Source organism: Cydia fagiglandana, chromosome 27 (genome assembly GCF_963556715.1).
Source record: "Cydia fagiglandana chromosome 27, ilCydFagi1.1, whole genome shotgun sequence".
In the NCBI taxonomy this organism is placed as follows: domain Eukaryota; kingdom Metazoa; phylum Arthropoda; class Insecta; order Lepidoptera; family Tortricidae; genus Cydia; species Cydia fagiglandana.
The window spans coordinates 8,313,148-8,335,546 of record NC_085958.1 but is presented as its reverse complement, the minus strand read 5'-3'; the positions used below and the strand labels follow the sequence as shown (position 1 = coordinate 8,335,546).

The 22,399-nt window shown below is 40.8% G+C and overlaps 1 protein-coding gene across 1 annotated transcript in view; it reads left to right on the top strand.

Annotated features, from left to right (window-relative positions):
• LOC134677857 (lysosomal alpha-mannosidase-like) overlaps positions 1 to 22,399 on the top strand; it is an 82,457-nt gene that overhangs the window by 33,762 nt on the left and 26,296 nt on the right. The window contains exons 16-21 of the mRNA XM_063536276.1: positions 5,455 to 5,526; positions 6,491 to 6,655; positions 8,415 to 8,566; positions 10,057 to 10,178; positions 13,358 to 13,441; positions 17,168 to 17,235. Of these exons, the coding sequence (XP_063392346.1) occupies positions 5,455 to 5,526; positions 6,491 to 6,655; positions 8,415 to 8,566; positions 10,057 to 10,178; positions 13,358 to 13,441; positions 17,168 to 17,235 (663 nt within the window). The remainder of the gene's footprint in view (positions 1 to 5,454; positions 5,527 to 6,490; positions 6,656 to 8,414; positions 8,567 to 10,056; positions 10,179 to 13,357; positions 13,442 to 17,167; positions 17,236 to 22,399) is intronic.

Sequence of the window (22,399 nt, the reverse complement as noted above, 5' to 3'; positions counted from 1 at the left end):
AAATTCCTAGCTTAAAATAAAACATGAACCCCATACAAACTTTCATCCCCTTTTTAACCCCTTTAGGGGTAGAATTTTTCAAAATCGCGTCTTATCTCTTGTACACATTACAAATGTAACCTGGTGTGCAAATTTCAACCTTGTAGCATTTCTAGTTTCGGCTGATAATAGTAATAATTGAATAAAAAAATAGCACACCGATTTTGATTTATTCGTTAATATTTTATTTTTCTATTAAACTGTACATCAAAGGTCTCAAAAATAAATTCCTCATGCCCGATTTATCTGGAAATGATACCAAACTCGAGGTGGTAGGTAAATTATATAGAAGTCGATATGCGGCGTGTAACTTTGGATGCCCCTTGCCTACCCACCAGGGGGTGGCGGTTGGCTATGGCTACCAGGCTGGATTGGCTTAGCTTTACGTATACTACATCTGTGCCAAGTGAATTCATCCGATACCAAAATTTGCACGTCCCATACATTGGGTGACACTACTTCCGTCACTATCACTAGTACCATCCTTTTCTCGAAGCGATTCAGGCCATTTTCGACGTCCTGTAATTTTGTGCTGGCTGAAGCTAGAACCCTGAATTTTCAGTGACATATAGGGCTTAACATGCTTTAGATATATTCTCATAAACATTAAATCTGAAATTGTAGTTTAAGAAAGAAAAGAAGGACTGCCTACAAAAAGAGATGAGACCCCATCAAAAACATTACATGTAAAAAACCGGGCAAGTGCGAGTCGGACTTGCGCACGAAGGGTTCCGTACCATAATGCAAAAAAAAACGAAAAAAAAGCAAAAAAAAAACGGTCACCCATCCAAGTACTGCCCACTCCCGACGTTGCTTAACTTTGGTCAAAAATCACGTTTGTTGTATGGGAGCCCCATTTAAATCTTTATTTTATTCTGTTTTTAGTATTTGTTGTTATAGCGGCAACAGAAATACATCATCTGTGAAAATTTCAACTGTCTAGCTATCACGGTTCGTGAGATACAGCCTGGTGACAGACGGACGGACGGACGGACGGACGGGCAGCGGAGTCTTAGTAATAGGGTCCCGTTTTACCCTTTGGGTACGGAACCCTAAAAAGGTGCAAATCTCGCAACGCTTTTACTACAAAAAAGTTTTGAGATGTAATGTGAAACCAAGTCGGTTATTTTAATCAGTGCCAGGGGGTGTTAAAACCGTATCAATAAGATATCTTTAATTTGTAATACATATAATGACTTGGCAATCGCACATCGGGGGGCACGGCAGTGCCCCCGCCAAGTCGAGCGCGAAGCAAACACTGCCGTACCATATTTACTGGAACCATTTCGCCGCATTTTCAGGCCCCTATTTGAGAACCTCTGGATAAGACCAGAACGAAGAAATTTTGGTCATCCAGTAAGCTATAATCACATACTTAAAATCCAAAATTTCAAGTCTGTAGGTCATTTAGTTCCGAAGTTAAGCGAAAGCAAAGTTTTGCATTTATGAAACTCACTCATGATCATCAGAATAGAACTAGTACTTCCCATAAACTCAGAGAGCTGAAATTTGGTACAGAGTTAGGGTTTAATGGCCACATAAAGGGAAAACCTAAAAATATTGCAATATCAGTCACGTTTTAAAGATCTAAGAACTGCATAAGTAAGTTTGTAATCCCATATAAATATATGATATTACAAAGTTACTGTTGCAGTTCCTACAAATAGTAGGTAAAGTAAAGTAAAGGTACTCTACGATGTACGATGTGAGTATGAATGAAGATATGTTTAGTTATGATATGTGTATACATAGTATGGGTATGAGTACCCGAAAAGAAGGACTGCCTACATAAAGAGATGAGATCCCATCAAAAACATTACATGTAAAAAGGTGCAAGTCTCGCAACGCTTTTACTACAAAAAAGTTTTGAGATGTAATGTGAAACCAAGTCGGTTATTTTAATCAGTGCCAGGGGGTGTTAAAACCGTATCAATAAGATATCTTTAATTTGTAATACGTATAATGACTTGGCCATCGCACGGCTGCATAATGACAAAAGGATCATCGTCACCTATTAAAAATAATTCTAATTGAACACAACGCTAGCGCTAATTGCAGTTTGAGCATTACACATATTTACGAGTACGGTACGAGTAAAGCATTATGTGCGATTGCCAAGTCATTATATGATGATTAGTGACGGATTACTGATTATTATTTAATTATTAGATTTAATGAATGGGCAATACGAAAAACTGTTGCTACTGTACAAGAATCAGAACCGGAAAAAAAGAAAAGATTTGTAATAATAATAAAAAACTACTCCTAAAAAGAAAAAAAATGTCTTAAATAAGAAAATCTAATAAAATAAATCAATATGCCCACGTTTCTACAAAAAGAAGTGAAATCCCACCAAAAACATTCTGTAAAAAACTAGCCAAGTCTCGATGGAGCTGCTTGTTTATCTCTAAAAAGTAATGAAATCTAGACAAAGTCGTGCCAAGTCTAAGGTTCCTTACTGCGATTTCTTTATTATTATAGTTAATGTTGTGTGACTTGGCCGTTGAAGGGTACACAAGGGTACAAAACCAGGTGCTCCATGACACCATTGCACCAATCTGCCATTGCACCAAAAAGAAGTGCTTGTTTCAGGCTCGCCCATACATAAGTATTATTGAAATACGCAGCTTTATCAAGCCTACAATTGACTGGTTATTGAATCAACGTTTTCCAAGTGGCAATTTTCCATCGTCAATGGGTAGCGGTTCTGGCGACAGATTGGTGCAATGGTGTCACGGAGCACCTGGTTTTGTACCCTTGTGTACCCTTCAACGGCCAAGTCACACAACATTAACTATAATAATAAAGAAATCGCAGTAAGGAACCTTAGACTTGGCACGACTTTGTCTAGATTTCATTACTTTTTAGAGATAAACAAGCAGCTCCATCGAGACTTGGCTAGTTTTTTACAGAATGTTTTTGGTGGGATAATGCTTTACTCGTACCGTACTCGTAAATACTAAATATGTGTAGGTAATGCTCAAACTGCATGTGATTAGCGCTAGCGTTATGTTCAATTAGAATTATTTTTAATGGGTGACGATGATCCTTATGTTATGCAGCCGTACGATGGCCAAGTCATTATACGTATCACAAATTAAAGATATCTTATTGATACGGTTTTAACACCCCCTGGCACTGATTAAAATAACCGACTTGGTTTCACATTACATCTCAAAACTTTTTTTGTAGTAAAAGCGTTGCGAGACTTGCACCTTTTTACATGTAATGTTTTTGATGAGATAAATATTTTTCACCAAGGCAAGGGCCAAGGTCAAGCAAGTGCGTAATACAATTCGATACGATTGAATAATACCTACACAATATTTAACCAGCCAACTTCTGGCTTCGCACGTGAACAAATTATACACCTAACTCTTCCTCAAGAATCACTCTAGGTATTGGTAGGTGAAAACCGGATATAAATGCGTTCCTATAGTTCGTTTTTTTTAGCATCTAGACACGCGGCAGCGTGTCAAGCCAAGTTCAAGCAAAGGAACTGGCTAGCCAGCGCCAAGTGTAATATTACACGAACCACTTGGTGCCACTTTTGACCCTTCTATAACTCAAAACATCTTTAACGTAAACACATAAAACTACGTGTGTTTAATTATATCCATAAGGACATCTAGAAGCCCAAATTTCATGAAGCTAGCTCAAACGGTTATAAAGATATGAAGGTCAAAAAGTCGTAAATTTTAAGACTGACTGACATACCTATAGTACCTAAACCTAACCTACTTCCAGATGACCTAGAAGGATGAAATTTGGAATCCAGCTCAGTTATTGTGTGAAAGCGTAGGAAAAAATCTAAAAATTAAAAAAAGTTATAAAATAGGGGGGGTCCCCATACAAAAAAACCATTTTTTATTTTGACTGACATATAAGTACCTAAACCTAACCTACTTCCAGATGACCTAGAAGGATGAAATTTGGAATCCAGCTCAGTTATTGTGTGAAAGCGTAGGAAAAAATCTAAAAATTAAAAAAAGTTATAAAATAGGGGGGGTCCCCATACAAAAAAACCATTTTTTATTGTGACTGACATATAAGTACCTAAACCTAACCTACTTCCAGATGACCTAGAAGGATGAAATTTGGAATCCAGCTCGGTTATTATGTGTAAGCGTAGGAAAAAATCTAAAAACAAAAAAAAGTTAATAAATAGGGGGGGTTCCCATACAAATTTCTTTTTTATTGTGACTGACATATAGTACCTAAACCTAACCTACTTCCAGATGACCTAGAAGGATGAAATTTGGAATCCAGCTCGGTAATTGTGTGTAAGCGTAGGAAAAAATCTAAAAATAAAAAAAGTTAAAAATAGGGGGGGTCCCCATACAAAAAACCTGTAATACGCGCTAAACAACCGGCCAACGGTGTGTCGTTGGCGGCGCGCGGCACCACATAATTAATACAAAGAACAGAAGTAAAAAACATGCAGCGGAAACACAAGAAAAAACATTAAATCTCAATACCTGCCTAGTTTTCTTTACAAAAAGTATTGATATCCCATCAAAAACATAAATGTAAAAAAGGAGAGCCAAGTTCAATACAAAAATTATGCTTGGCTGTGGGGTTCGCCGCAAAAAGAATGGAGATTTAAATGAGTGCCAAGTTCTATGCAAAATCCAAATATGTATTTATAGGAACAAAATAACATTATAAACAAGTATTAAACTCTATTTCTTTGCTTTATTGGATACCTATAACAATTGCTGTAATTTAAAAAAAATGTGAGATCTTAAAGTAGGTTAGATTTGGCTTGGCCAGTTTTTATCAGAATTACAAAATATATATGTTGAATAACTTTATAAAATGACTGATGTAATGAAAACTGGCCAAGTCAAATCTAACCTGCTTTAAGATCTCGCATTTTTTTAAATAACAGCAATTGTTATAGGTATCCAATAAAGCAAAGAAATAGAGTTTAATACTTGTTTATAATGTTATTTTGTTCCTATAAATACATATTTGGATTTTGCATAGAACTTGGCACTCATTTAAATCTCCATTCTTTTTGCGGCGAACCCCACAGCCAAGCATAATTTTTGTATTGAACTTGGCTCTCCTTTTTTACATTTATGTTTTTGATGGGATTAGAAATTAGGTAAACAATCTTGATGTGTCTTCTAATTGAAAAACAGATTTTAAAAATAAGTTACGGCAAATATGTAACAATTATGAATCTAATACGATCATTTATATTCTTCTGCTTTCATAAGTAATAGTTTTTGAATTTTAAAAAGCGTTTTTCAATTAAAAGACATGTCAAGATCGCTTACCTTCTTGCAAGTTCTTTCTAATGCTAAAAAAACGAACTATAGCTTTCGGGTTTATTATTTTCGCGACATACAATTTTTTTTGTTTTTATTTAATGACAATTTGGTTTGACCAGCTATATTTTCTTTTCAGGGAGATTTGGAATACATGAAGAATAAGAAATTAGGCCCCGACCTCGAGATGCTAACGCAGATCACCAATGAGGTGGGTATTACAACCCCTCTGGTGTTGGGGGTGTATCATCATCATCATCATCATTTCAGCCTATATACGTCCCACTGCTGAGCACAGGCCTCCTCTCATGCGCGAGAGGGCTTGGGCTATAGTCCCCACGCTAGCCCAATGCGGATTGGGGACTTCACATACACCTTTGAATTTCTTCGCAGATGTATGCAGGTTTCCTCACGATGTTTTCCTTCACCGAAAAGCTAGTGGTAAATATCAAATGATATTTCGTACATAAGTTCCGAAAAACTGATTGGTACGAGCCAGGATTTGAACCCGCGACCTCCGGATTGAAAGTCAGGCGTCATATCCACTCGGCCACCACTGCTATCCTCCACCTATATATGTTGGGGGTGTATGGGTGACGGTAATCGACCTCTTCCAGACAACCTTTAGGTCGCAGAAATTATTATCTATGGACCTTAGTTGTTTTGTTACCCACCCAATATTCTTATAAACTATTATTACCTACCGTAAAATGGGGTGAGTAGGGTCAGAACTGAAATTCAAACCTCGATACCATTTTATTTTTACATATTAAAACTGAATGGTGTATATAATAAGTGTTCCAGATGTTTGTATTTTAGTTTTTATTTTATTTTGCGTAGTTCCATTTCATAACTTTGACGATAAAGAGGAAAACCCACCTCACCCCGTAGTGCCTCGTATTTGGGGTGAGAGGGGTTTTCATACAAAGGTGATTTTGGAAGATTGTTGGATCGATTTTTTAACCGACTTCCATTTCATAGAACCTCCTCCGGTTCTGTATTCGGTTGTGGCTATGTTTTTTTTTATTATGCGTATTACTATAGATCCATTTTAAATTGGAATACCTTATTTTTGTAGCAGTAGCCTTAAAATCTCTTCTCACCCCCCCTCTCAAACCTTTTATCCCCATTCATAAATGTTTCTTACGCTTATTCTTGTTTCTTTTTAACCGTAGTATCTGAAGGTCACTATCAACAAGCAGACCGGTTTACTGGAATACATTCAGCACGTGAGCGGCGCGAAGGTCGAGATCACCCAGAATCTCTACTACTACGCGCAGACCAGGGGGAGCCTCCAGTCAGGAGCTTACAGCTTCAGGCCTGACCAGCGACCGACACCTGTAAGCACAGATTAAATAAATGGGTCAAACAGATCACTGTGTTACGTTCTTTCCTGTGGACATACACAAAGTTAAGGGCTATAAAGGTTAATTTTCTTATTTAACCCTAACCCACCTAAAAAGGTCCTCCTTTTATTTACAGAACTATGATAAAATCTTTACTTACATGGCCACAAGCTGTTAACTATTGCCCACAGGGGAGAAAACTGTACAGTTCGCGCGAACACGCTAGTTTTCTCTCCTGTGGGCAATAGTTAACAGCTTGTGGGCACGTAAGTAATGATTTTATCATAGTTCTGTAAATAAAAGGAGGACCTTTTTACGTGGATAAGGGTTAAATAAGAAAATTAATCTTTATAGCCCTTAACTTTGTGTATGTCCACAGGAAAGAACGTAACACAGTGATCTGTTTGACCCAAATAAATAAACATTATAGGACATTCTTACACAGATTGACTAAGTCCCACATAAGCTCAAGAAGGCTCGTGTTGTGGGTACATTGGGTACTCAGACAATGATATATATAATATACAAATACTTAAATACGAGTACATAGAAAACACCCATGACTCAGGAACAAATATCTGTATCATCATACAAATAAATGCCCTTACTGGGATTCGAACCCAGGACCATCGGCTTCGCAGGCAGGGTCACTACCCACTAGGCCAGACGGGTCGTCGTCAACCGCACAGAAAGGACATTTCCTACAAAAACGGACTGCGATTCAGGTACGGAATCATGATTTCCCTTTCTAGGTACTATCCCTTTCGGTTGTCGAAACTAAAGTCATTATCTTATCTGTGGTCGCACGCAAAGGGAGGTCAAGTTGTACCAACCCTAATAATCGCTCGGAGCAATGCTGAGCCGAACGGAGCCGTGAACGCCCGAAAGAAGGAGTGTCTCCTCAGTGCTGTAAGTGAAGTGTGAACGTGCTGGTCCAAAACTTCCAGTACGGGCGGACCAGAGGCCGTCACCAGGAGCTTACAGCTATAGGCCTGACCAGCGACCAACACCCGTAAGTGAAGATTGTTAAGTTGCAGGTCTAGTTCCAGTACGAGCAGACCACAGGCCGTCACCAGGAGCTTATAGCTTCAGGCCTAACCAGAGACCGACACCGGTAAGTGAAGATTGTTAAGGTGCAGGTCTAGTTCCAGTACGAGTAGACCAGAGGCCGCCTCCAGGAGCTTACAGCTATAGGCTTGACCAGCGAACAACACCCGTCAGTGAAGATTATTAAGTTGCAGGTCTAGTTTCAGTACGGGCAGACCGGACGCCGTCACCAGGAGTTTACAGATTTAGGCCTGACCAGCGACCGAAACCTGTAAGTGGAGTAATATGCAAACTTGTGAAGGCTATGGTACTTCAGGCTAAGGCCAATTTCGACCGGTATCGCCATGAACCGGGTGGCCTAGTGGTTATATACTGGTTTGATATCTGCCACGAGCACTGGTGGCCTTGGTTTAAATTATACATTATTTTTACGCAGCGTACTACGTAGGCGAACAACACGCGAACGCGAAGCGAAGCGATGCGGTGTCCTACGTGGGCGATCTCGTTGCGAACGCCTTGGGCCCGCCGCGCCGCATCGCGTTCGCGAGTTGTTCGCTTACGTAAGACGTAAGACGCAGCGTTAGAATATGAAATTTATTTAGGTTTAGGTTTAAAGACAATACACTGACATGAGAACATATTTAAAAATACATATTTACATCTATTTAATTCGTGATTTATTTCAGTTTATAATTGTGTTTTTCAGATCGCAGAAAAAGCAGCGTACCATACGGTCCGAGGGGCCCTGGTGAAGGAGATTCACCAGCGCTTCTCAAACTGGGCCTCGCAGACCCTGCGGCTATATCGAGGGGAGGAGTACCTCGAGATCGACTGGGTCATAGGACCAGTGCCCATTGGGTACGGTCACAGAATAATGGGGCATTATCTATGAAAAGGGACCTTATTGTCGATGGCGCTTACGCCGCACAGCGTCGCGTGGCATTGTATTTATATCGGAGCATCATTAATAATGGCGTAAGCACCATCGATAATAAGGTCCCTTTTCATAGATAATGTCAGAAATAATAGCACTAAGTACAGAAGAGTCACTTACTTACGATCAGTACAGTTACCATCAGTTTGTCACTGACATAAATGCCGTCGAGAACGTAATTTACTTTATATACATCTCGCTCGCACTCGCATATTAGTGCAAACGGGATGTATAGAAAGTAAATTACGTTCTCGACGGCGTTTATGTCAGTGACAAACTGATGGTAACCGTACAGGACAGATATGGCGACAGCGCCACGTGCGGCTAATGGCTAGCCAAAGTTGGCCAAAGCGACGAAATCGCAGAGTGAGCCACGCCTGGTACGGTCTAGCTTTGTTTCTTATGCTCTCTAATTAATAGAACATCCCAGCGGGATTCTATATCTCGTCGCATAATAATTGATTGTCATAATGTAAATATCTAATGTTACGCATAAAACTCTTTTCGCATATTTTTTCTCCAGCTGAAACAGAAAGTATTTTCGAAAATATTTTGCATAGGTTGTGTAGAACAGGGTAGGTTAGGTTTTGTGTTACAATTTTTCAGAAATGTTAATATTTCCAGCACAATAACAATTATGCGAAATGAGTTTTATGCGTAACATTACATTAGGACAATCAATTATTATGCAACCCAATATGGACCCCATCTCAGCATCTCACAGAGCAAACCATCGACGTACCTATATCTCATGGCTGGCCTTACGGGCAATAAGAATGGGGCCAGTACAGCGGTGTGACACCTCTACAACGCGATTGGTTGACGAGTTCGCATCACGCGCGCGATTGGTTGACGAATTCGCATCACGCGCGCGATTGGTTGACGAGTTCGCATCACGCGCGCGATTGGTTGCAACTATCCAGATTTTTGATAATTTTTCTGCATTATATTCTGAGCGATTTATTACTCTAAGCAAAACCGAGATTTGATCCCAAGATTTTTGACCACACGCGTAATATTATGAAAGATTAAGCCGGACTATATAACTCTCGCCAGACAAAGAACGAAGGACTTTGGAGCAGAATACCTGGAACCAAAGGACTTTAAAACGCTACCCATGAGCTCCATCATCCGACACATGTTAATGGTGGGGAAAGCTCTTGAGTAGTTGACGGACCCTTTCTAGGGGGTAATTGCACAGTCAGCAGCAGAAGTTGCTAGGCGGGCAAGGTGTTCAAAATTACCTTAACATTCTCTTATTCTCTTAACAATAAAGTCGCGTCAAGATCATTTTGAACACCTGGCCCGCTTTGCAACTTCTGCTGCTGACTGCACAAAAGATCCATATGGGTCGAAGTGTCCGCAAGGGCTCCCGAAAACAATAAGATAAGTTATATATAACTCTTGTTTACAGCACAGACCTGGGGAAGGAAGTGGTGTCCATCTTCACAAGCAACATCAGCAACCGCGGGGAGTTCTACACAGACTCCAACACGCGCCAGATGATGAAGAGGAGCTGCTGGAACGAGTCTGCTGGTATTTATAACGTTTGCAGCACAGACCTAGAAGGAAACGTCTTCACAGCAACGTCAGCCAGTTCTATAATGACTCCAACACGCGCCAGATGATGAAGAGATCCTGCTGGAATGAGTCTACTGGTATTTATAACGTTTGCAGCACAGACCTAGACGGAAACGTCTTCACAGCAACGTCAGCCAGTTCTATAATGACTCCAACACGCGCCAGATGATGAAGAGATCCTGCTGGAACGAGTCTGCTGGTATTTATAATGTTTGCAGCACAGACCTAGAAGGAAACGTCTTCACAGCAACGTCAGCCAGTTCTATAATGACTCCAACACGCGCCAGATGATGAAGAGATCCTGCTGGAACGAGTCTGCTGGTATTTATAATGTTTGCAGCACAGCCCTAGAAGGAAACGTCTTCACAGCAACGTCAGCCAGTTCTATAATGACTCCAACACGCGCCAGATGATGAAAAGGTCCTGCTGGAACGAGTCTGCTGGTATTTATAACGTTTGCAGCACAGCCCTAGAAGGAAACGTCTTCACAGCAACGTCAGCCAGTTCTATAATGACTCCAACACGCGCCAGATGATGAAGAGATCCTGCTGGAACGAGTCTGCTGGTATTTATAACGTTTGCAGCACAGCCCTACAAGGAAACGTCTTCACAGCAACGTCAGCCAGTTCTATAATGACTCCAACACGCGCCAGATGATGAAGAGATCCTGCTGGAACGAGTCTGCTGGTATTTATATCGTTTTCAGCACAGACCTAGAAGGAAACGTCTTCACTGCAACGTCAGCTAGTTCTACAATGACTCCAACACGCGCCAGATGATGAAGAGCAGCTGCTAGAACGAGTCTGCTGGTATTTATAACGTTTGCAGCATATACCTAGAAGGAAACGTCTTCACAGCAACGTCAGCCAGTTCTACACAGACTCCAACACGCGCCAGATGATGAAGAGATCCTGCTGGAACGAGTCTGCTGGTATTTATAACGTTTGCAGCACAGCCCTAGAAGGAAACGTCTTCACAGCAACGTCAGCTAGTTCTACAATGACTCCAATACGCGCCAGATGATGAAGAGATCCTGCTGGAACGAGTGTGCTGGTATTTATAATGTTTGCAGCACAGCCCTAGAAGGAAACGTCTTCACAGCAACGTCAGCTAGTTCTACAATGACTCCAACACGCGCCAGATGATGAAGAGATCCTGCTGGAACGAGTCTGCTGGTATTTATAATGTTTGCAGCACAGCCCTAGAAGGAAACGTCTTCACAGCAACGTCAGCTAGTTCTACAATGACTCCAACACGCGCCAGATGATGAAGAGATCCTGCTGGAACGAGTCTGCTGGTATTTATAATGATTGCAGCACAGACCTAGAAGGAAATGTCTTCACAGCAACGTCAGCCAGTTCTATAATGACTCCAACACGCGCCAGATGATGAAAAGGTCCTGCTGGAACGAGTCTGCTGGTATTTATAACGTTTGCAGCACAGACCTAGAAGGAAATGTCTTCACAGCAACGTCAGCCAGTTCTATAATGACTCCAACACGCGCCAGATGATGAAGAGGTCCTGCTGGAACGAGTCTGCTGGTATTTATAATGTTTGCAGCACAGACCTAGAAGGAAACGTCTTCACAGCAACGTCAGCCAGTTCTATAATGACTCCAACACGCGCCAGATGATGAAGAGATCCTGCTGGAACGAGTCTGCTGGTATTTATAATGTTTGCAGCACAGACCTAGAAGGAAATGTCTTCACAGCAACGTCAGCCAGTTCTATAATGACTCCAACACGCGCCAGATGATGAAGAGATCCTGCTGGAACGAGTCTGCTGGTATTTATAATGTTTGCAGCACAGCCCTAGAAGTAAACGTCTTCACAGCAACGTCAGCTAGTTCTACAATGACTCCAACACGCGCCAGATTATGAAGAGATCCTGCTGGAACGAGTCTGCTGGTATTTATAATGTTTGCAGCACAGACCTAGAAGGAAATGTCTTCACAGCAACGTCAGCCAGTTCTATAATGACTCCAACACGCGCCAGATGATGAAAAGGTCCTGCTGGAACGAGTCTGCTGGTATTTATAACGTTTGCAGCACAGACCTAGAAGGAAATGTCTTCACAGCAACGTCAGCCAGTTCTATAATGACTCCATCACGCGCCAGATGATGAAGAGGTCCTGCTGGAACGAGTCTGCTGGTATTTATAATGTTTGCAGCACAGACCTAGAAGGAAACGTCTTCACAGCAACGTCAGCCAGTTCTATAATGACTCCAACATGCGCCAGATGATGAAGAGCAGCTGCTAGAACGAGTCTGCTGGTATTTATAATGTTTGCAGCATATACCTAGAAGGAAACGTCTTCACAGCAACGTCAGCCGGTTCTACAATGATTCCAACATGCCCCAGATGATGAAGAGGAAACGCAATCGCATCTTTTGTAGTTTTTGTCATGTCTCTAATTTTTTTACATCGGTTTGCTCAAAGAGGATTTTAAATAGAGATTTACTGTCATAGTAAATTATGTAGCTACAGTACATTTACTGCCATCTTTCGACAGAAGATTAACGCTGTTAGAACGCCATTTGACTTTGATCATTATTCTTTCACTTCATATATATATAAGCATTAACTTGTTAAATATTATTGCCATCGTAAATTTACAGTGGCTACATTCTTTACTTTGACAATCCGCCTCTATATATACCAGGGATGTTGCGGATATTCGCATCCGCATCCGCATCCGCGGAACATCCGCATTATTTTCAACATCCACATCCGCATAAAATCGATGCGGAGCATCCGCATTATGCGGATGTCGAACAAAGTCGGTAACAGGAACGTGTTAGTGGCGACGCCGGCTGCGTAAGTGCTAGGTAATTTCGTCGTTACATTATATATAACGAAATCGTCTAGATCCCGAAAATTCGGCCAAGTTACTGTTTATTAAATAAAACGCACTATTCTTGCTCAAATACTAAACGTTTGGGTTTTTTAAATAAAAAATGCTAAAAATGTAATATTTGACGTTTTTTAAGTACCAAATCCTGACAACCGCAAGCTCATCCGCGGATGTGAGGCTTTAAATATCCGCATCCGCATCCGCGAATGTCAAAAAATCTGCATCCGCAACATCCCTGATATATCTACCTTCTTTGGTTTAATGAAAGTCTATTCTTCAGGTCAAGTCTTCAAAAAGCCAGTGGCGTCGTGCTACTATCCTGTCACGTCCCGGATATGTATCCAGGCATTCAACTCTAGCACAGGTGAGAAGGCTAGGCAAATGAACAGGCGGCCTAGCCAAGGTGTCGATCGCTTGCGCTTCGCCATCGAATCGCTTCATATCTCTCTATCACTCTTCCATATTAAACTGTATCCAGACGAGACAATTTTTCGCCAATCTGATGAAATTCTCCGATCGAACAGGGCCGTGCGGACGCAAATACCAATTTGATTCCCCGATCACATCAGCAGGTGCGGACACAACAATGCCAATTTTCATAGTAGAATGCAAATTGGTGATTTAATGTGTATACGTGTGGACGCTAGATGAGATTAACCAATTATTTTCTTGAACAAATCGACTGATTTCGTCAGTCCCGTCTGGATACCCCTTTAGTGTGACAGTAACAGTGGCGTTTCGTTCGTTACGGAGCGTTAGCGATTGGCATATTGTCTACGCTTCTTGTACTTTCATTCGTTATGCGGTACCTATCTTTCTTACATCCATCTAACTTTTACTCCTAGCTTTAGTTGACCAACTATGTATTTCTATGCTACCTATTTTTCCTTTATTTGTTACTAGCTCTTTCCCACGCCTTCGTCTGCGTGGAATCAGTAACAGGAGCTTGAGTAAGGGGCTATTCATAAATTACGTCATTTCAATTTAGGGGGGGGGGGGGTCTGGGCATCGGATGACGGTAGGAGGTAGGAGGAAATGGGGTCATTTGAAGCATGATTTTTGGATGATTATAGGGGAAGGAGAAGGCAGAGGACCGACATACATGGAAATCGCTCCACCGACAAGAGTCTAACTCTTAAATGAATGATGATGATGATGATGATGATGGGGGGGAGGGTCAAAAATCGTCAAAAATCGATGACGTAATTTATGGACAGCCCCTAAGTATAGCGCCTGGATAAAGTCTAATGGCAATCATTCAATTTGACATAAGCTTAATAGCTTACATCAATTATCAGGCAATTCAGTAATTGTGACATTATCTATGAAAAGGGAGCTTATTGTCGATGGTGCTTACGCCATTATTAATGATGCTCCGATATAAATACAATGCCGCGCGACGCTGTGCGGCGTAAGCGCCATCGACAATAAGGTCCCTTTTCATAGATAATGCCTCAATTATCTCAATAGGGTATTTGACTACACTACTATATAATAGTCAAATCAGTCTCAGTTTTTCAAATCGATTTTCGTCACAATCAGATAATTACCTTAAAATAGAAATTGTCTAAAAATAACTGCTGTTTACGTTTTTCTATTAATCTTCTGGTGCTTTATTTTAAAGATGCACCGGATATTCGGTTACTATCCGGTATCCGGCCAATCCTGCTATAATTTTTAAATCCGGCCGGATACTGGTGGTGACCTACTATCCGGCCAGATACCGGATAGTAAAATTGCTAGATTTCGGAATAAACTAATAGGATTTAAGAAACAGTCTTGATCATAATCGTACTTGTTTATTATTTTAACTGACTTGCAGCGCGCACTCATTTCGTTACCTAGAAATGTGTCCGCGCGAAGCGAACGTTCACTAGGAAACAAGTCAAACCTGCAGAATGCGCACCCGTAAAACCAAAATGTAGGTATAGTTAGACCGTAAAAAGTCTGCAGCGATTTTGATAGCCCACGCAGTGCGTGTCATTTTTAGGATTCCGTACCTCAAAAGGAAAAAACGGAACCCTTATAGGATCACTCGTGCGTCTGTCTGTCTGTCTGTCTGTCTGTCTGTCTGTCCGTCTGTCCGTCTGTCACAGCCGATTTTCTCCGGAACTACTGGACCAATCAAGTTGAAATTTGGTAAACATATGTAAGTTTGTGACCCAAATACGGACATGTAACGTAAACAAATGAATTTTAAACATGGGGGCCACTTTTGGGGTGTAAATGAAAAAATGAAAAAAATTAAATTTTCAAACTATACCATGTTACATATCAAATGAAAGAGCTTATTGTAAGGATCTCAAATATTTTTTTTTTATAATTTTCGAATAAACAGTTTAGAAGTTATTCAAGAAAATAGGCAAAAAATGACCATTCCCCCCCCCCCCCCCTTATCTCCGAAACTACTAGGTCTAAAATTTTGAAAAAAATACATGAAATAGGTCTATACCTATAGATGACAGGAAAACCTATTAGAAATGTACAGTCAAGCGTGAGTCGGACTTAATTACAGTTTTTGATCCGACCCCTACGGATTTTTAAAGAGATTTCACTCACGTTTCACATAAAAAATACATTGTTAACAGTGCCGGATTACTTAGAGTAGTAGTTTTCTTAGAGTAATTGGTGATAATTTTCTAATAAGATAATCATTTTAAATATTTAACGGTCTTACCTACTTACGAGTAATTGTAAGGTCAAATTAAAAATAATGTTTAAAAAAATGTTAAATTGAGAGCTAGCTTAAAGTTTTTTGTACTCGTCGACTTTAATGGTTGAATTAATAAAGACTTTGTAACCAATAAGCAAAATAAAAACACGTGCTTAGGGCACCACGTTCAGGGGGGGCACATTATTTGCAAAAATAATGGCGCGTAATTCTTTGGGAAACAATCGGTAGCAGTAGAAGAGTCGTGATTACATGCATAGATTCAATTTCAACCCACTCTTTTGCGGTTCGGCGTTAGGTCTTATGCGACGCCTTCTGCCTTACGGCAAAGTTGATCTTCTGCCTTAATTACACTTGGGCGTGGATCCAAATCCAAGCCTTCCTCTTTCGCAGCTGGGCCTACTGCGTTTCTCACACTTCGCCAATTCAATTCCAAGCTCTGCTTTCTTGCATATTTTATGCATGAAAACAACCTCACTGAGACCCTTAAATATCGAGCCCTATGCGAAGCTAGGCTGATAGAAAACTATCCCATCCCTTCTCTGTATGAAATCCTGGTTTCGCGCCTGGTTGGGACTAAAAGTAAAATTGCGTTTTTATATCGAAAAATTTTCGCGCTCGCTTCGCTCGCGTTTTCAATAACTTTATAAGGTATGATAAAGGTGACATTCGGGTGGCGACTGCAACAACATTACTCTGTTCCGTGATAAAATAATGTGACTGATTTCCATACTAAAAGTAAAAATGTACAACTGTCTATCATATTGCGTTTTAATATCGAAAAATTTCCGCGCTCGCTTCGCTCGCGTTTCTATTACTTTCTAAGCTATGATAAAGGTGACATTCGGGTGGCGACTACAACAGCATTAGGTACTCTGTTGCAACATTACTGCTGCGGCACTGTAAATTTTCGTGATAAAATTATGTGACTGATTTCCATTCTCAGCTGTAATGTGGCAATTAACTTCTCTCAATTTACCAAAAAATCAATGTAATCTTGATGACCCTAGGGAGAGGGGGCACCTAAAAATGCTTAGGGCATCAAAATATCTTAAACCGGCACTGATTGTTAAAAATTGTGTAAATTACGGAACCCTTGGAACGCGAGTCCGACTCGCACTTGGCCGGTTTTTTAACGTCAAACTTCTATGAAACTATGACGTATACATAACACTTACACTGCGTGGGCTATCAAATCCGCTGCAGACTTTGTTTGGTGCGACTATATAGTTCCGCTGGCAGTATATTCGGCGGCCGGATATGAATGAATGGATACCGGATATTCGACCGATGTTCAGGCCGTATATCCGGTATCCGGCCAGACAACTATCCGTTGCATCTCTACTTTATTTTATGCATGGTGTGAAATTATTTATTTTAAGTAGGAGAAACTTAAACGATAGTTTGTTTGGATTGCAGGAATGTGTATATTGCCTGATAGGACCCAAGGCGGGACCTCATACAACAACGGAGAAATAGAACTTATGGTGAGAATTATTTGACTGACACGTATGTGACATTATCTATGAAAAGGGACCTTATTGTCGATGGTGCTTACGCCATTATTAATGATGCTCCGATATAAATGCAATACCGCGCGACGCTGTGCGGCGTAAGCGCCATCGACAATAAGGTCCCTTTTCATAGATAATGCCCCATAATAATGGCTCCTCTACACGATGGGCCAACGCCGGCCATTCCAAGGGACGCATTTATGGGTCGATCAACTTTTTCATGTCATGGAGAAAGATTTTTTTTGAAAAAATAAATCTTTTAAATATGATTACTTTTCAGACATTTAGCGTACAAGAACAATTAAAGTTTTGTATGCGATTACGGGCCGCGCACAAATTTTATTATTTTGACAACTTTTGGTGTTAAATATGTTGTGCTGTCTCAAAACGTGTCCCATGGTTTACCCGAGATTTATTAAATACTTAAAACTTCATTTAATCGAAATACATATTCGTCTATTAAATAAAGGAACATAAACTCTTTGCTTCTTTTAACTTAAAAATAAAGAGATCCTTTTTGGTTTTCCTTAAAATCAACTAATAGTGTCTCCTGAGTCACTTATGTCGTAAAATGTACGAAAAGTTTTTATATTACTCAAATACCACAACCATGCATATTCTACCTATCGGAATAACATGTTAATGTTACGAAATAATCAAAAAATTATAATTAAAAACATCTATTAATCACTCTCCTCCAGAAAAATGCAAAACATGCCTAAAATTTTTTGGGACATCGTAGTTTTCCCAGAGACAGATTTAGTTATCCAAGAGACATTTTTGGTTCCTCCAGAGACAAATTCAGTGACTCAAGAGACATTTTGTCATTCTGTTTTCACATTTTAAGTTATCAGTAAGTCTAATCAGTCTAAAAACACTCAGAAATCAAAACAATTAAACAAAAATCAAAGAACGTAAATGATTGTCAGCAATCAGTATAATCAACATCAAAAATAAAGTGACAGCCAAAGTGGCTAAAGAAAAGCTCTCGTCCAGATTATTTCAAATACACAGTTTTCAAAAGGAATAAACAATAACATAAAGGCTCAAAAATATAAAGACATAATTGGAAAACCATCAATAAACAAGTATAATATTTCATTGACTATTTTCTCTGAATCGAGTCCTTTACTTTAAAAATGAACCTCATGATGCTAAAACCTTAAAGCATTTTTTAAATGTTACGTTTTTATTAACTTTAGAAGTGCACTTCAGCATATCAAGGAAGTATCGCAAAACGGGAAGATGGAAAACAATAAATTTAGTTTTTAGACCACTTCCGCTCATAAGCAAAGAGACATCATCATCATCATCATCATCTTAGCCATAAGACGTCCACTGCTGAACATAGGCCTTCCCCTTGGACCTCCATTCGTGCCGGTTGGAAGCGACCCGCATCCAGCGTCTTCCGGCGACCTTAACAAGGTCGTCTGTCCATCTTGTGGATGGACGTCCTACGTCCTACGCTGCGCTTGCTAGTCCGTGGTCTCCACTAGAGAACTTTTCGACCCCATCGGCCATCTTCTCTGCGTGCAATGTGGCCTGTCCATTGCCACTTCAGCTTGCTAATCCGGTGGGCTATGTCGGTGACTTTAGATCGTCTACGGATCTCCTCATTTCTGATTCGATCACGTAGAGAAACTCCGAGCATAGCCCTCTCCATAGCTCGTTGAGCGACTTTGAGTTTTGAGATGAGGCCGATAGTGAAAGACTACCACGTTTCGGAGCCGTCAGTAGTCACTGGTCAAAGACTTTCGTCTTGAGGCACTGAAGTATGTCGGACGAAAAGACATTACGTAGTTTCCCGAACGCTGCCCAACCGAGTTGGATTGGCTCTTTCTCGAAGTTGGACCTACCCAATTGGACTACTTGTCCTAGGTCCTGGACGAGTCAACAACTTCGAGTACCGAGTTCCCAACAGCCAACAGAGACTGGGATGGGCACAACATTGGCATTTGACATAAGTTTCGTCTTGTCCATGTTCATTTTCAAGCCCACCCTTTGTGAAACTCGGCTGAGGTCATCGAGCATCATGCTGAGTTCCTCCATCGACTTTGCCATGACTACGATATCGTCGGCAAATCGAAGGTGAGTGATGTATTCGCCGTTGATGTTGATGTCAAGTCCTTCCCATTCCAGGAGCTTGAAGGCGTCTTCCATTACGGCAGTAAACAGTTTCGGAGAGATAACGTCTCCCTGGCTTACGCCTCTTCGCAATGGAATCGCCCTCGTGCGCTGCTCTTGTACTCGGACCGACATGGTGGCGTTACTATACAAACACTTCAACACTTCGATGTACCGATAGTCAATATGGCATCGCTGAAGAGACTCAAGCACCGTCCATGTTTCCACCGAATCGAAGGCTTTCTCATAGTCCACAAACGCGAAGCATAATGGCAAGTTATACTCTTCGGTCTTCTGTATAACTTGACGCAGCGTATGGATGTGGTCTATGGTCAGGCGTTATGCCCTCGGACAAGACGGGATTAAAGAGCTTCTGGAGGACTTTAAGTACCGGTGTTCCACCCGCTCTCAGAAGCTCTGAAGTGATTCCGTCTTTGCCCGGCGCCTTGTTGTTCTTAAGCTGCTTCAGGGCCATCATAATCTCGTACAGACTGATGTCCGGGATATCTTCGGTATAATTTCGGGACAGCTAGGCTCTTGGATCTCCTACCAAGCTGTCATCGGGCTTTGCGATCGAAATGTATAACTGTCCATAGAACCTCTCGATGTCGCCTAAAACCTCCGCTCTGCTCGACGTTATGCTGCCATCTTCCCGTTTCAGCTTTGTCAGCTGGCTTTGCCCAATAGACTTGTCCTTTGCGAACACTTTGGAGCCTTGGTTTCGCTCAATAGTCTCTTCATAGTCAGTGTTTCAAAGAGACATAGCAATAATTTATTACTATATTCTATTAAAAAGTTAATATATCCATGAAAAGAAGCAAATTTATCAAAACGTATTGATAAAGTCTCCTGAGTCACCATCACTGTCTCTTGGGTCACCAGAAAAGTGACCCGGGGGAACGGTGACCCAGATGACATTTAAAGTCAAATCAATAATTTTAGTTATTATCTACAAAAATATGTCAAAAAAGTATATTGTTAGACCATAGTAGACCTAAGTCGGATCGATAAAGCTACAAATTAATATAAAAAGACAAAATTACTTATGAAATATCACAGTAAGTCAGCGGACCGACAATTAACACATCTTGTCTCACTTCGAACCACGGACGAAATGGCCGGCGAATAAGAAAGTAACCGTAATGGTGGATCTTGTCACGTGATACTTAGATCGGCTGCCTATTGGCTGGGCGATACAGTGTCATAACCTTGAGCCTTCGTTGCCATTGTAATGTTTGGTAAGTTAGGGGACTTAAAAATGAATCATTGTTTCGGGACGCAAAAACAACTTTATTTATTTTTATAAATCTACGAATTCAAGCGAAATTTTAGCATCGAATTTGTAAATTAGATGTTAATACCTTTTTGATTAAGCGTTAATAGTGTATACGGTGGAGTACATTTTTTACACTGTTAAGTAAAAACCGAAGCCGACATGCGATTGGGACATGCTTTTTTTGTATGGGAGTCTAAAATTATCTCCTGGGTCACCAAAAAAATACTATATTTAAAAAGAATTCTTTCAGTTTTTAAGTTCTAGTTTGAATGATTATTTGGTTAATTTACTATAATATACCAGATAAATTAAAAAACTGTTACGGTTTGTAAGATTTAAATTTTTATATCGTTGGGACACGATATGACATAAAAAAGTTGATCGACCCTTATACGTTAGAGGGAGCAAGTGATATTGCTATCTCATTCTACCGCATGGCAGCGTCCCTTGGAATGGCCGGCGTTGGCCCATCGTGTAGAGCAGCGGTAGGCAACCAGCGGCCCGCGAGCCTCCCTGGCTATTTGGAATTATTTTGTAATGTAATATTGACAACAAATGACAATGTCTGATAAAGTCACAAATATTAACAAAGTGCGGCCCGCGTCCACTTCGTTAACTGCTATGTGGCCCTTGGCTGCTAAAAGGTTGCCGACCGCTGGTCGGTAATATAGTGGTGAGGTAGCGCTGGTGGCCTAGCGGCAGGGGTGCGAAACTCCTGACTTCGGCCAAACTCGGCTCCGCTCGGCTCAGCATTGCTCCGAGCAATTATTAGGGTTGACACAACTTGACGTCCCTTTGCGTGCACGACCACAGATAAGATAGCTTGAATTTTGACAACCCTAAATAGCCGTAAGGGATAGTGCCATTTATTAGAAAGGGACAGCAGGATTCGATCCTGAACCGCAGTCAAACTTCGGTTTTGTAGGAAGTTTCCTTTCTGTACGGCAGTACCGTAAAATGGGGTGAGTTGGGTGAAATTTGACTTTCAAACCTCGATAAAATTTTATTTTTACATGTAAAAACTGAATGGTGTATATAATAAGTGGTTCGGACGTTTGTATTTTATTTTGGGTAGTTCCATTTCACAACTTTGACGATAAAGAGGAAAACCCACCTCACCCCGTAGTGCCTCGTATTTGGGGTGAGAGGGTTTTTCATACAAAGGTGATTTTGGAAGATTGTTGGATCGATTTTTTTTTATTATGCGTATTACTATAGCCCCATTTTAAATTGGAATACATTATTTTTGTAGCAGTAGCCTTAAAATCCCTTCTCACCCCCCTCTCAAACCTTCTCTCCCCATTCATAACCCAACTCCTCCCGCGAAACCTACTCACCCCGTTTTACGGTAGTATTATTTATTCTGTGCTAGCGGTAAAAGCGTGCGGCCAGTCAGGAGGTTACGGGTTCAATTCAAATCCCAGTGTTTTTTTGTATGTTCGCGATAAACTCAAAAAGTACTAAACTTGGGGAAGGTTTCGGTGTAGACTAAGTCGGGTCGGGTCGCTAGTTAATAATATGTCGCAGTAAAAAAAAGTGCGAGTTGGACTCGCACACGAAGGGTTCCGTACCATTATCTATAAAAACGGTCACCCATCCAAGTACTGACCCCACCCGACGTTGCTCAACTTCGGTCAAAAATCACGTTTGTTGTATGGGAGCCCCACTTAAATATTTATTTTATTCAGTTTTACCCTTTGGGTACGGAACCCTAAAATCATGTCAACATATTTTTGG